Source organism: Acanthopagrus latus, chromosome 9 (assembly GCF_904848185.1).
Source record: "Acanthopagrus latus isolate v.2019 chromosome 9, fAcaLat1.1, whole genome shotgun sequence".
Lineage (NCBI taxonomy): Eukaryota > Metazoa > Chordata > Actinopteri > Spariformes > Sparidae > Acanthopagrus > Acanthopagrus latus.
Window position 1 is genome coordinate 10,402,063 of NC_051047.1, and position 14,908 is coordinate 10,416,970.

General features: G+C 40.6%; 1 protein-coding gene across 5 annotated transcripts in view; it reads right to left on the bottom strand.

Annotated features, from left to right (window-relative positions):
- Nucleotides 1–14,908, bottom strand: part of LOC119026236 (probable phospholipid-transporting ATPase IH) — a 40,695-nt gene that overhangs the window by 15,709 nt on the left and 10,078 nt on the right. For all 5 annotated transcript variants that reach the window (XR_005077078.1, XM_037110434.1, XM_037110433.1 and 2 more), the window contains exons 2-15: nt 12,910–13,032; nt 12,561–12,650; nt 10,571–10,651; nt 9,796–9,903; nt 6,031–6,159; nt 4,596–4,699; nt 4,434–4,484; nt 4,228–4,292; nt 4,037–4,118; nt 3,760–3,910; nt 3,276–3,473; nt 2,992–3,165; nt 2,028–2,194; nt 887–958 (exon numbers count right to left, since the gene is read on the bottom strand). Coding sequence is in view for 4 of the 5 variants with exons in the window: in XM_037110434.1 (XP_036966329.1) it covers nt 887–958; nt 2,028–2,194; nt 2,992–3,165; nt 3,276–3,473; nt 3,760–3,910; nt 4,037–4,118; nt 4,228–4,292; nt 4,434–4,484; nt 4,596–4,699; nt 6,031–6,159; nt 9,796–9,903; nt 10,571–10,651; nt 12,561–12,650; nt 12,910–13,032 (1,595 nt within the window). In the remaining variant the exon portion in view is untranslated. The remainder of the gene's footprint in view (nt 1–886; nt 959–2,027; nt 2,195–2,991; nt 3,166–3,275; nt 3,474–3,759; nt 3,911–4,036; nt 4,119–4,227; nt 4,293–4,433; nt 4,485–4,595; nt 4,700–6,030; nt 6,160–9,795; nt 9,904–10,570; nt 10,652–12,560; nt 12,651–12,909; nt 13,033–14,908) is intronic.

Below are 14,908 nucleotides of genomic sequence, written 5' to 3' on the forward strand. Positions count from 1 at the left end.
TTCTTCAGAGGCTTTAGCTCAAGTCTTGCAAATAAAAATAGTCCACTTCACATGGACTCAGTTCTCCCTTGCACATCATCTCTTTTTAGTACTTAACACTATTTAGTATTATGGTAATATCAAAAACAGAACACAAGTGACTGATTGTCAAATAGTACCTTAAACAGATGATTATTTCATCTGTAAAACAATTTAGTGTGATTAGTGTATACGACATTTTCTTAAGTGCTTTTGAATGCAGTGTCATCAAATCCACTTCTGACTGAATGACTCTGTTTGATGATCCTTGAGCGTCTGAACATGCAAACTGTAATTCAAATGAACCACAACACAGATGGATGATCTCAGGCGAAGGTTTGTGATGTATGCTCAGCGCATCTTAGACTAGCAGTCTGTGTAAAGGGCCAAAAGGCTCAGATTCACTATAAATGGTTAAACAAAAACCAAAAAACAAATGTGAGATTACTCTGGAACTGTTTTGCTTTCCCTCTTCCTCCAATCTGCTGGATACAATCCCCCCTCCTCCTCCCCTCTCCTGCTCCCTTCGCTACCTTAAAATAGCTCACTATTGACAGGCCGCTGCAGAGAGTGATGGAGAGGGAGGCTGGTTACATGAACACTTCCTACAGATCAAAAAACCCTCAGACAGTTTCCCCCAACCGCTCTCTAATGGAATCTTGCTGCCTCTCATTCTTATGGACCAGGTGGATCTGATTGAGCGGTGTCTTAAAACAACCATCTGCTCCACTCTTTAGAGGGTTTGCTTTTAACAGCTGTTTAGTATGAAACACAATCCTCTCTCCGGGCAGCTGATGTACGACCACACCTCCATCAGCTGAATTACCCCTCCTGTGGTGTAACCACAACAGAGCCTTCGCTGACCAACCTTTCAATCTCGTCGTCCTTGTTGAGGATCTCCATGTAGTTGTCTTTCAGTCTCAGGTAGGTGTAACCCAGCCTGGCAACACAGAGTGAGGGAGAAGATTCATGTTAGTCTGACAGAAGTATCTGTGTACACCTTGCAGAGTTGCCCTCTTGGAAAGGCTAAAGGTGGTCTGACGCACTTAGTGTAACCTTAGTACAGCTACGACAGAACTCCACATCTGCGAAAGCAATATGTGACAGCAACACTCTGTGGTGTGCCATGTTGGACTGTGTGTCTCATGCATGTCAAAGGCCATGTTAAGACTGAAAATAGCAGCGCGCTTCAAAACAACATATGTCTGTGTTGGTTTAAAGCCTAAGTGATGCACAAACACTGCACAGTGGTTTGTAAAAGAGACACATCAATACAATCTTTTTTTATTTCCAGTACTAGAATTTGGATATAATTCCAGAAGCAATTTCCAGAGGTCATCTTTCTTAGTATTATCATTGATCTTACTATTAGTGGGAGAAGTGTTATTGTTTTGTGCAAAGATACATGCAGTAAACCACACAACACGTTTTATAGTACTTTGTACTACAGTTTGAGTAGTACTGTAGGCTTCACACACAGACAGGTGTAGGAGAGCTAATTGCTATGGCGACGGTAACACCTAACGATAACCCTCATTAATAAACAACAAAATGTATAAAAAACATAATCTATTAAGCAACAGTAGATAAACATTAGTTGCAACTTTACGATAAACAATTGTTTAATAAATGGTTTAAAAAGCCTTTCATTGTTTGTTCACAGTAAAATAACTCAAGTAAAGTTGAATTCACCATAAATGTACCATTTATTAATTATAATGATATAGTGATTTCTATACAAGACTTCAACAGTAAACAAGAAATTGACAACCAATCAATCAGACTATGGAGTCCAGACCAGTATGAGGATCTGTGACACCGATCCAATATGAGATAAGTGAATTACATCGGTTTCACTCCCTGATGTCAGTATTGGTTAGGATTGTTCCCAAGTCTCATTTTTTAATGTCACAGGATAGATCAAGTTTGTATAGCAGCTATCGTTAACTTCTGTGAATGCAAACAACCTCAAATTGCAGCTGAAAGTCACAGTTTACCTACGTGCTTACCTTTTCATTCCCTCCACCAAAGCCACCTCATCCGGTGAGGAGGAGATGTAGAAGGAGGTGGGCCGGCCCTGGTGGATGCCCCTCTTGATACCATCCACTGTTTCCTCCTCCTTCACCTGCACCGTGTGGCACAGACACAGTGCCCGGAAAAACAGATCCTCGTGTTCCTACGGACACAAAGCTGTACATTATAATACTTTTTTTTATATACATGCAACTGTTCATTTCAAAGCACTGAACGGTAATACAGAAGGTCAGAACTTCTTTAGAAGCACAGATTTGGTGTTCAGAACATATTTTGCATTTTCAAAATATTACTCCTGAAGTTTCGTACCATTTTAAGGCTATGTTTGGTGCTACTTAGTCAGTGCTGTGGTATTTCTGAACTATATTAATCAGAATTTATTCAGAATTACATCAGTAATTCAGTAAAACAGGGTATCCATGAAAATCTTTGCTCTAAAGTTTTGTGTACATTTAAGTCTTGGCAAGGAGTGCTCCTCTTCCTCCCCCTCTGTGGCCCATGCTGACTACACATTTTTTTCTTCGATTAAATCTAAACAAATCACAGTTGCCCTGCCAGAAATGCAGGGCTCATCACTTTTCTGTGTACCAGAGGACTTTTTTTTTAGCTCCATGGAAGACACAGCAAACACTTATGAGTTAAAAAGAAAATGTCATAGTTTCCCTCAACTGGAAACAAGCTGTATCCCTACTGTGTTTATCAGCAATGGAAATGAGCGAAGCAGACATTTGTTTATGATATTGAAATGTCAAAAATAATTACTTCATCTGCCTGACAACGTGACACATTAATCTGTATGTTTGGCTCACTCACACTTTCAAAGTAAAATATGTGAAAGTTTTCTTCCCTCTCATCTCCTCTATTCAGCGGCAGAGTAAGCACAGCCAAAAGTCTATTCAGGCTGGATTCACAATCCTGTTAGCTTTGTCAAATACATACTCTCCTGTATCCTCCAGGTGAGGAATCAATCATGTCTATACTGGAGGCAGCGCTGAGGATTTGGCCGTTGCAGATGGCATGCGGGATGTAGACGTTCCCATCGACACAGCATTCAATAAACTCCATGTTATTCTCAGTCAGAGTGCCCGTCTTATCAGTAAACACATACTCCACCTGGGAGGGAAGGAAGAGAGAGAGGAGGATAAGGGAACGTCTGCAAACTGTTTAGAAGCAGATACTGTATGCAAATGTGCGTGTGTGTGTGTGTGTGCATGCTCATGTACCTGTCCCAGCTCTTCATTCAGGTCGGAGGTGTTGACCTGAGCGCCCTCTCCGAGCTCTTCGTCGAACATGTCCTCGTCCCAGGTGATGAAATAGGAGCCAAGGAATTTCTGCATCTCCACCGTCACGTACATAGAGACTGGGATGATGTAATTGAATAAGACCATGAAGGCCAGGAAGTCTGTGAATGCTCGGATCACCTGGAGTAAGCGAGGAAGAAAAACAGCAGCTATGAAGTTTTGGGTGAAATGGGGGCTAAGTAGGGATGTCCCTAACGACTAATGTTCCAGACCTTGAAATAGATGTATTTACTTAGCAGCCAAAAGTGCATTATGAACATCCCTTATTATAATCATCATTGATTAATAGTGTAAATAATAAGAAATATAAAAACATAATAACTTCAAGTAGTATTTCTGGTGCTGACTAGCGAGGGGAGCAACGTTTGATGGACTGTGTTTTTCAGTTCGAGGTCAGTGAACACACCACGTGGCGTTGGCGCTCATTCTCAGTCCTGTGGTTGTACCAGGGCTCGTCTCGGTCAGGAGACCACTGCCAAGCATATTTCAGAACAGTGTTGATCACCGCTTTGCTGATAAGGATGCACAGATACACGATCAGGAAGGCATTCATCGACCTGCAGAAACACAGAGCAAAGATCAGGAAACAGGAAATGAATCAGTCATCAAAAACAATTGTTGAATGAATTCTTGATTATATATCTAATTTGTGCAGTGAAAGACATGAGGGATGTTAGTCATACTTCTCTACAGCAGAGCGTTTCTGAGATTTAGACTGGTAATTTAGCGCCATCTTGGTCTCCATTCCAGTGTAGACTGCAACAGCTGAGGGGAGAGAAAACAAGGCCAGAATTAACAAAGACACCAAGCCTTTCCTCAAACATTTCTCAATCAATAACTTGACTTTAAACAGAGTGAATCCACATGTCACTACCATAAATATGATGTGTGTTCTTCAGTGTGGCTCCTCTAAGGAGCAAGTTCTCAGCCCCAAGTGGTCTACAAGAATGAAACACAAGCCTTGGATTTATTTATTTTAGGAACACCATGACAGACATTTGATTAATTGAGAAACAGAGTTGACTTTGTCAATAAAAAATATCTAAAAAGAACATGACTCCATAAAAGAAGCACCCTCACCTAGCCACAGGCTCTTCTTTGTCCTTGTAAATATTGATGCGTCCAACAAATCTGCAAAAAAGTCATAGGAAAATTAAATTAAGAGAAGCTTTAAAGGGAAAATCTGCCTCTAAGATGGCAGCAGATAATATGTGTTCATCAGTGAGCGTGTGTCACACTCACTTGTAGAGGTCGGGCTGCGGTTGTTCACATTCAATAGTGGCATGTAGCGAATCCACCTCCTGCTCCGTTCTAAATGCCATGGTATCTGGTACAGCATAATAGGTCTGAGACAGAAAGGTGGAGGAAGGGGGAAAGAGGAGAAGACAACAGAGGAAAATGTCACCCACAGCTACTAATGAGAGCAGGGTGCATGTGACTCCTCAGCCGGGCTTCCTGCAGATTTTCTAAGTGATGGGAGTGCCTGGGAGGAGGGCTGTTATAGACCGCTCCCCGGGTCAGCAGGAGACAGCATGCTGGGATGGTGAACGCATCAGGGGGTCACCCCTGGGGCATGTGTGGGAGGGTGGGTGGAGTACTCTACGCTATTCTGTGGGATATATTTACTGTATGTGTGTGTATGTGTGTGTGTATGCTCAGCCATGCGTATCCTCGTGTGGAGTGACATCAATGCACATCAGAGGGGCAGTGAGAATGTGAAACGTGGCATGTGACCATGTGTCACCCGCACTACTACGCATGTTTGTGTCTGCGCTCGTGTGTTAATAAGTTCATGGCTGCAGCTTAACAATCATTTTCATTACTGATGAATTTGCTGTTTATTATCTTGATTATCCACAGGGTGCAGCTTAGGTTGAGCAGATCGTCTACTGGTCACACGGTTGGCAGTTTGGTCTCCACCTCCAGAGTCCTTGGGCAAGACACTGAACCCGCAAAGGATGCACGAGTCAGCATTTCTAATTTCTGGTCCTAAGCTTAGATAAATGGGCAGTGTTGCATCAGGAAGAACATCCAGAGTAAAAGGCAATAAAAAATGAAATATGTCGATCGTAAAAATCAGATTTCAATGCCAGGGTTGCCAGCAAAATGGAAACAGATGATCCACTGTGGCGACCCCTAATAGAGCAGCAGCTAAGAGGAGAGATTCATTAATCTTCTGATTATTTTCTTGATTATTCGATGTAAGAAAATGTCAGACAATACTGAATAATGTATCACAGTTTACTGAAGCATTGACAAAGAGAAGCAGCAAAAATACAAGGGAGCAGAGAAATGTTGTTCTTTTTGTCTAACAAAGGATGTAAATAATTAATGAGCTGAAACAGTTACTTGATTAATCAATTTGGTGATCAACAGGAAACGTATGTGGACATATTTTGTTTATCAATTTATCATTTAAATCATTTCTTTTTAGGTACAAACCATTTTTGCTCACAAAATGTCAAGAAAAAACATTTAAATTCAACCCAGTATTTTTCTGTATTAATCCAGGGCTGAAAAAACAGTTAAACACTTTAAAATGTTTGCCTAGCTTTATTTTTTTGAGTGTCTAAAGAGATACTGAATCATGAGGCTTTCTTGTTTTAGGATCAAATATGGTTGACATCAAGTTGAGCTAAAAACATTGTGAAAGAAAATAATGCACTTGTCCTGGCACCTTGTGACTGGACTCCCCGTCCAGGCTGGTGGTGGTGACGTAGCAGGTCCCATCATGGCGGCTGGAGGAGAGCAGGATGAGGTCACATGGGAAGGTCTCGTCCTCCCTCACCACAACAATGTCCCCAACCTGACAGAGAGGGACAGACACATGGCACAGCCATTATGCCTTACACATCAATAATAAATGTAAACACAGGGAGCAAAAGACAAAGAGACAGACCTGCGTAATCGTCTGTTCATCCTTTACCATTCCTTTTTCCCCCCCAAAGGATTGAGAAGTTGCATAACGGATTATGCGAGCGGAGCAGCTTAAGCTCTGATAAATCCCATCTCCACAGTGACCATACACATGACACACGCTCTCTGATTTTGCATGATTAATATATTCATCATTATTCCTGCTCCCAATTCACACTCTAATCCTCTCTGTTTGATCTACGGCAGTGAGAAACCCTCGGTGCACGAAACGCTGGAAGACACACGGAGAGAAAGAAAGGAGGAAGACAGGGAAGGACAGGGATGATGACAGACAAACGGAGACAGAAAGAAATAGACTCTGTGCACGGCGACATTTTTTTTTTCTCTCAACCAATGAAATTCACTGAAAACCACTGCTATGGCAACACAAACTATAATACTGTTTAACCTTTAAGGCTGGGAAGCTGTACTGAAGCTTTACTCTAAAGCTGACCCTCAACATCTCACACAGACTCTCTGCATGCTTGACGGGAGCAGCAGACGCAGCAAAAATTAGACGTACCTGCGCCCATTATATACCCTCCTCCCGTACAATGGTGAAACAAGACTGAAGTACACCCGTCTACACATCTCCGTAGGAAGTGCTGAGCTAGACATTCACATTACACAGTGTGACGGCTCTGTTTTCATTCATGCTTGGATGATATAAGATTTCCGCAGAGTAACAGCTTGCTGAAGCTGATTCGCTTTTTTCCTCTACATTTGCAGGAATAGGATTACTGTATAAAATAAAAACAATATTAATGGGTGTCTTATTTACTCTGCTAGATTGTGCACTGTTAGCACTCTGAAATCTGTCCTGGAAAATGAACACTGCTGGGAGTTATTCATTCCCATCGTAGAATCAGGGTTTCTGCAGAGTTCATCAACATTATGCAATGTATCATGCATTATGCAATTCAAGACCTTTTTTTTACACTCATACAAGTCAAAGAACCGCAGAAAATCAGTACGACATGGGACAATAAGGCCAACAATTATACATTAAAGGTCATATTGATAACATTTTTTATGTAGGCAAATCATAAAAAATATGATACATTTACAGAGCTTGTAGAAGGGTGCTGAATAAATTATTTCCTTAAAAACATTATCTTGATTGTGAATTAATGATTTTAAGATGTCTGTCAGGTCCAAATGGATTGTTTTATTCATTTGTGTTAGAATTCTGATGGTTGGTTGCAGTTTCTAAGAAGGCTTTACAGCCAAAAGTATCAAACTGTTGGTAGGAGGCTATCTGTGTTTCATCAGTGACCAACAGCTTTGGTAGTTGCCAGTTTGTGGGAAAAAATGTAAGCAGTAGATGCAAGGCCTACTATACTGTCCCAGCTAGCTAGAGTTAGTAACCTTAACGTTAGCTTGCATTAGCAATGTTAATGTTAGTGAGCGTTACCAACATTAGCTAATGCAACAAACCGGCAACCACTTGGGGGGCGAATTATTCAATTGGCAGCAGTGTTGCAACATGAATGCAATGTGGAAAGCCACATTTAGAGGCTAAACGTTATCAATAACTCACTTTAATGTACATGGAATTATTGAGCTTCCTGGCTACTGTGGCTAATAACAGCAACCATGTTTGCTACAGGTCCAACTGCACTGACTGAAACTCCACATAAAGGGATCAAATTTGTAGCACACTAATAGATAACAGGTATGAAACGTCTCCTGAACTGTTAATATTCAGAAAACTCTGAGATACATCTGGCTTGAGAGTGAACCACACTTTATGGTGTTTATCATATTTAACCTGCTTGTCATGTTTTATTTTGTGTTATGACATCCTCACATGGTTTTCTAGAAAATGGCTGAGACAAAGAAAGATCACATTGTCACAAAACCCATAAAGAGACCAAAACCAACAATGAATTGACTCTACAATCATGTAGTGTCTGTGCAGCTAAAGGCTGATACAGATTATTGTTCTGTGGAGACCTCCATTGTGGTCCAAAACTATTCAAACATTAACATGAGCCACACAGCCTCTCTGTGGGACATTTTGATTCATTACTATGAACATGGGTACTGTAGTTTATTTTGAGTTGACACCACACACTTTCGTGCTGTATTAAAAATGCTATAAATAGGCACCAGCTTTTTACTACTGCCTGAGTGACAATTTCTTAACACTAAAGCGCCCAGATGTTTAAGGAGATTAGCAAGCTTTTATAAAAAATTTTAAAAAAGAAGCATAGTCTATATTTGTGACCCATTTCTTAAGAATTTTGTTCTTCATTAAAAATGAATAGGCTTTGGACTGGGAGCCACAGAGGGACAGAGACTTCAAAGTGTTGTGAGGCGGACTAATACATTGTTGCCTTTCATGAGATTTGATGTAACAAAAAGATGTAAGTTATGATTTCAGCCATATTTTGTTGGTTTGTTGTAAATGTTTTGTTTAAATATGTATTGGAAATAGACATGCTGACCTAATGTGGTAGCGTCTCCCTAAAATGTACGTGCATTTGAATGTAAGTATTAATATCATTGTTTAGTCAGTCTGACCCTCTGTGAGTGACCTGTAACTGTATCACCAGATAAAGCTTCAATACCTATAAACCTAGTATTTCTTAATTTCTTACTATTGCAACTATTCTGTAATGATTAAATTGCAGCTCTTGATTGATGATAGCTGGCTCACATGAGTACATGTATGTTGATATATTACAGAAATGTGGCAAATAATTAGGTCTTATCCCTGTTTCTTTGGGCTGTTATTATAACCAATGTAAAATCTGAATAACAATCAAAAATCAAAATCGCCATCCATGTATATACCTACATCAGAAGCTGCAGGTCAATGTGTCAACTGACTCAAATGAACTCAATCTCATCAAATTGTCAATCCAGAAAAAAATCCTGAAAATGTAGGTGCTGTACAGTAAGCAACTGGACTTGTTTCAGCTTCTTGAAGACATTTCAGCTCCCCTCCAAGAGGCTTATTCAGTTCCTCAGGAGGAAAACAAGTCCAGTTGCCTAAGATACATCACCGAGATTTATCATGACCTGGATGACTGAGAACCTTCATCATCATGCACTTGCAGAATGTTATTGCCAAAAGATGTAAATAGTATCAAACGTTGGTTTTGTTTGGAGTGTAATGGATTAGAAGGCATGTTCAGGAATTAGACTGGGCCACAGTACCAAGCAGTGATCTGCTGTTGCATCAGAATAACGTAAGAGAACATCAAGGGATGATGACAGGAACATTCAAATGTATGAAATACATCAGTCCTGTTCATCTTCCAGGGGGACTCTCACATCGCGCACCAGGGGACACTGAAATTGTTCCTCTACTACAGTTTCATGGGCAATTAATTGTTAGAAAAAAGCCAGGAGAGAGTGAGAAAGGAGGGAAACAAAGTTATAGAGGACTGCAGAGAGAAGGAGAAGGGGGGGTGGGTGGGTGTGAGAGTCAGTTATAGAAAAAGTAAGCGATGCAGCAGTACTTTAGTGTTGCTTTGTGGCCTCAGGTGCTATACTGCTCTAATGAGGCCATTCTTACCCGTAGCTTGTGACTCTGCGTCCTCACCACCTTCCCCCGCTGCACCACGTCCACCGGACACTCATTTATAGAGCAGTCAGCCTTATGTCTGAGCCAGTCCTCGTAGCCCTGAGAGAGATGCAGCGAGAGAGAAAGACAGAACAAGATCATAAGGGGAAAAAGAAGAGGAAGCCACTGTGTTTGTTGGCACGGCACTTGGGAGAAAAACAGAGAATATAGATTATTGTGCAGAGAGAATCAGGGACGGTGCATAGTATGAGACGAAGGGGGAGAGGTGAAAGTCATACACAGTAATTAATTAGCATTGTGCTCCCTGAGCTTAGTGACCTGTTTCCTGGATTTCTAGCCAACATGTCATGGTTTAGATTTATGTCCCAGTAAAACTCAGGCTTCCTTAGCCAGAACAGCCCCATCTATCACTGATAGTGCCCCATCCCTCAGTACCGGGATGCAGTAGAGAGGATGCATCTCCCCCGGGCATGGGATTCTCAGCTAGAGTGATTAACAGAGGAGACCATTCATTATCATATTTCTCACATCACCAGACATATTCAATGGCATGTCCTTTTCGCTGAGAGAGGAATGTGTATATACAGATAATAGAGCAGCCGATTGGGAGAGAGAAGTGTGTGTGTGTGTGTGTGTGTGTGTGTGTGTGTGTGTGTGTGTGTATTTGAGGCCAGGAGTTGGAGTGTGTTATTGTGTGTGTGTTGGATGGGGGTGTCATTGCGAGCGAAATTCCCCGGAAATGCAAGCATGTTTGTGTGCGTCCTACCTGTTTTATGGCAGTGACAGTGATAACAAAGAAGAGGGGCAGGCCGCTGGTGACCGGGCTGGTGGGGGTGTCGATGATAAGCTGCAAAGAGGGAGAGAAACGGTGGGAGGGAGATGCAGGGGGGAGGATGAAAGGGGGACAAGAGAGAGGAGAGGATGCCAAGTAATGCAACACTGAGTAACAAAGTGCAGAGCAGGGTGAAAAGCTTCTGTGATAAGAAATCAAGCAGCAATCTTGCAATGTAAAGTAGCCAGGTAATCAAATGTTGTTGGATTTCCTGCATCTGCACTCACAAGAAATATCCTGGTGTTTTTTAATGTTTCCTTTCCTATGTGTTTTTACGGGCTGTATATATGAGGATCCAGAGAGAAAACACAGCAAAGTTTTTTGTCAACAAAGAGAAAGAGGAGTACAAACATCACTATTGTGTGCCATGCCCAGTTTGTCCCATTAAGAGGGCGCAGAATTTCACATGCTACTGATAAAACATACAGCACACAACACACCCGAGCTCTGTTGCATTCTGGTCTACTGAGGCAACTGCTGCAAAAGACACTGTTGCATCCTCCTCTTCTGTGATACATCTGTCCTCGCATCTTTATTCAGCATTTGGTGCTATACAATGTCTCAAGGAAAACAGCTGTTTTCCTTTGATTGAGATTTAGACAGACACACACTGAGCAGTGCAATACATGTAATTTCAGGATAATATGATGTTAGCAAATTATGGTAATCCTCATGCAGCTGACGTCAGACACGTGCAGGATTTAGCTGTTAATCTTGGATAATTGCTCTTATTTTGAAATCAGGGAACAATGAGGGCAACATCTTACTGTAACTGTCATCAGCACTCGTTTGATAGGTTAGCGAGGATGATTGACAAGATATCAACATCTTGTTGAGTTAATACAAGGCTATGAGGAAAACTGTCTCACCATCCAACATGTGTATCTGAACCATGACATAAGTTAAGAAGCCTAAAAAAAATCTTTCTGTTTCTATTTATTTCAATTCTGTAAGAAATTTTAGTCAATTAAACTTCTGAACTGTCTCAACAAGCAGGGCTGGGCAGTACAGCCTTAAAACAATACATATTAAAATGGTTTATCATGATACCACCACACATATCACAATATTTTTGAATCTCCTCAAAAGAACTTCATAATAAATGGTAGGACTGGGTGACAAGATCAAATATCAATTGATTATCAATCAATCAATCAATTATCTTGACATCGCTATTGCAAGGATAGTGTAGGGATGACGATTGGCACTTTCACCATATATTAACACATTTTTGATAAATAATTATTAGTAATGTGGATATAACGTCTATGTGGATAAAAACTAGTATTAGATCAGGTAGAACAGTCTGTTAACTCCAGAAAGTTACATCACTTTACTGTAATGCATCTTTTAAAATCAGGAAAAGACACTGCTGCCACATCATGATATATAGTCTAACATCACGATAAGGATATCATATTGATTTTACAGTCATCACGATGTAATGCTATAAAAGCTTTAGCTCCAGGTCAAGTTGAGAAACAGATTCACTCATCTGTCAGTCATCTGGTTTGGCTCCATTGGTACAATAACAACTCTGACAATCTAAACCAGCTAATTATGATCCATGATAATAATCATATGTAGCACCACATATAATTTTAAACCTGCTTGTTTTGGGGAAATGATTAGAAATCTAATCAACACTATTCAGGTTCCTCTACAAGAAAAATGGGGCAGTCATCAATTGTCAAACTTCTCCAGCTGCCCTGAAAATATCCTGATGTGGAGCCACTTTAAGTCAAACTAGGCCAGTTATTGAAGCTGAAAAAAGCCTATAATGGACATCAAAATGCAGTGCTTTTTAAGGCTGCTACCATTAGCTGCTTGTTAGATTTAATTGTATATGTTTAAACAAATGTACAGCTGGGAGAGAAAGATGTATTTGTGATGAAACAGTTTAAAGATTTTCATGAAATCTCACCTGGACCAGAAATATGACCAAGAAGTAGAAATTAGCGATTCTTCTGAACTGCTCAAACAAATTCTTGGGGATGAAGTTCCAGAAGGTGTACTGTGGGACAGAGTGACAGCAGCAGTGTTATTAACACACACAAACAGAAAAACAGTAAAGGGAAAACAATGGCACATCATCATTCACTCCTCCTGGCAAGAGAAAACAAGGATGCAGAGCTTGTCAAACACAAGAAAAGTGAAGTGTGTCATCCTTAAAAACGTGGCCACAAAAGAGATTACACGGTTGTCTAAAAATGAAACTAAAGAACAGGGTGATGATAAACAATGTTATGGTGCTGACTCCCGGGCTCACTCACCTTGGAAGAGACGATGCGGTTGTCGGGGTAACGCTGAGGGATGTAGGCCTCGGCTCCCGGAGGGGGTTCTTTATGCCCGATGTACACCGTCCGACTGTCCACCCAGATCTCCTCCCCCACACACTGACGGAGAGAGAGACATATAGATATAAATAGAAATACAGGTGGAGAGAAAAACATAGATCACACTGTTCAGCCTTGGTAACGTTGGCTGTTACAATCCATAACCTACTTACTATTATTAGGCTTATATCATCATTACCACATTTACTAAATGAGATATCACACTCCGTCATCCACCCGCGCTAACACCTTACAATCACGCCAACGCCTCCTCACAACCAGGCATCGACTAAATGCAGAATGTGGACTATTAATGGTTCACCTTGAATAAATAATCTTATGTTCATTATTTGATTTTAATTACATAATCTTTAATTTGCAGCCTTAGTCTCTTGTATTAAAATCGACCAAGTAGTTTGATACACTGTTAATAGTCAAAAGATCACATTGGTGACAATTTCATATAGACTACTATTTTTTCTTTTTAAATAACACATTGACAGAGCTTGTTAAAAACTGTTATGATTGTGAATCAATATATAAAAAATGTTTGTGAGGTCCAAAATGATTGTTTGTGTAAGAGCTCTGATGGAGCGGTATCTGTATTCTCTCAGCGATCAGCAGTCTTGGTAGTCATCAGTTTGTGGGAAAAAAATCATAAGAGGAGTTTAACAGTATAGTGTGCCGCCCCAATGCTAGCTTGCTAGCATTAGCAGTGTTGACATTCACAAGTTTTAGCAACTGTTAGCTCACATTTGCCAGCTGACGTTAGCAACCTTAGCCAGTGCACAAAGTGGCAACAGCTTGAAGGGGCAGATGACTTAAATGAGAGCATTGTAACGTGAATGTGATGGTAAAATGCCAGAGTTTACTGGCTACATTTTATGAATAATTCAGTCATTTATCAAGTAAAAAAGGCCAAAGTATCATTAGTTTTAGCTTCTGAAATATGTTGATATGCTGCTTTCCTCTGTTTTATAGCACTGTAATTTGACCATCTTTGGATTTCAGACTGCTGGTAAAACAAAACAAGCAACTTCGAGATGTCACAATTAAAAACAGTGTTGGATGTTTGTTATATTTTCAGTCGATACAGTAAATAAATTAAAATATATACTAAGAGCTACATATTATTTTAATGATGAAATCTGACGCCATAAACAGAACCAAATCAAAATCATATTAACTGTGATAAAGTCCAAATGAATTACAAATAAAATTCTTCTTTAAGTAAGAACCTTGCCTGACTGTCCTGGATTAAACATTTGTTACACAACACTGTAACACGACTTCAGTCGGTTCTTTTTACAAACAACCTCGCAGACAAGACAGAGCCGACTAAAGGGTGCGTGCGTGTTTGTTGATGTGTGTAGGTGGAATCAGCTCTGAGTCACACAAGTGTGGATTTGTCATTTATCTTTCCGCTTCATCCTGCAGGACCTCTCTGCAGCCTGCGCTCTGCTCCATCATTCCACTTCTCTTTTTCTGCCACACAAAACAACACTTCTGTTGGTTTTACTAGAGCAGCCCAATGAATTGATACAACATAATGAAAGCATGTTAGACCATGTGTATGTGAGTGCTCCGTCTTAGTTCATCTCTCATCTATATTACATCTAAGTAGCTCCGCAGGGATTAACACAGTGCATTCTGGGAGTTTAACGCAGCACATATTTTTCCAAGGTGTCCTTCATTACACACTACTGTGGGAGGTGAGCTCTGTAAAAAAAAAAAAAATTCAAGAGTCAAGAGACTACAACATTCAGCTGCTTGTTTCCATCTGGCCTCCTACATGGCTCCTAATGCTTCGGCCTGAGTGGGCAGTGTGAGCGGAGACTTTGGCAAAGCAGCCTGCCTGACACAGCTCAAACAGAAGTGTTGACCATTAGCAGAAAAGTTCTGGGACAAGCACTTCGTTCGGAGGCAGCGCTTCACT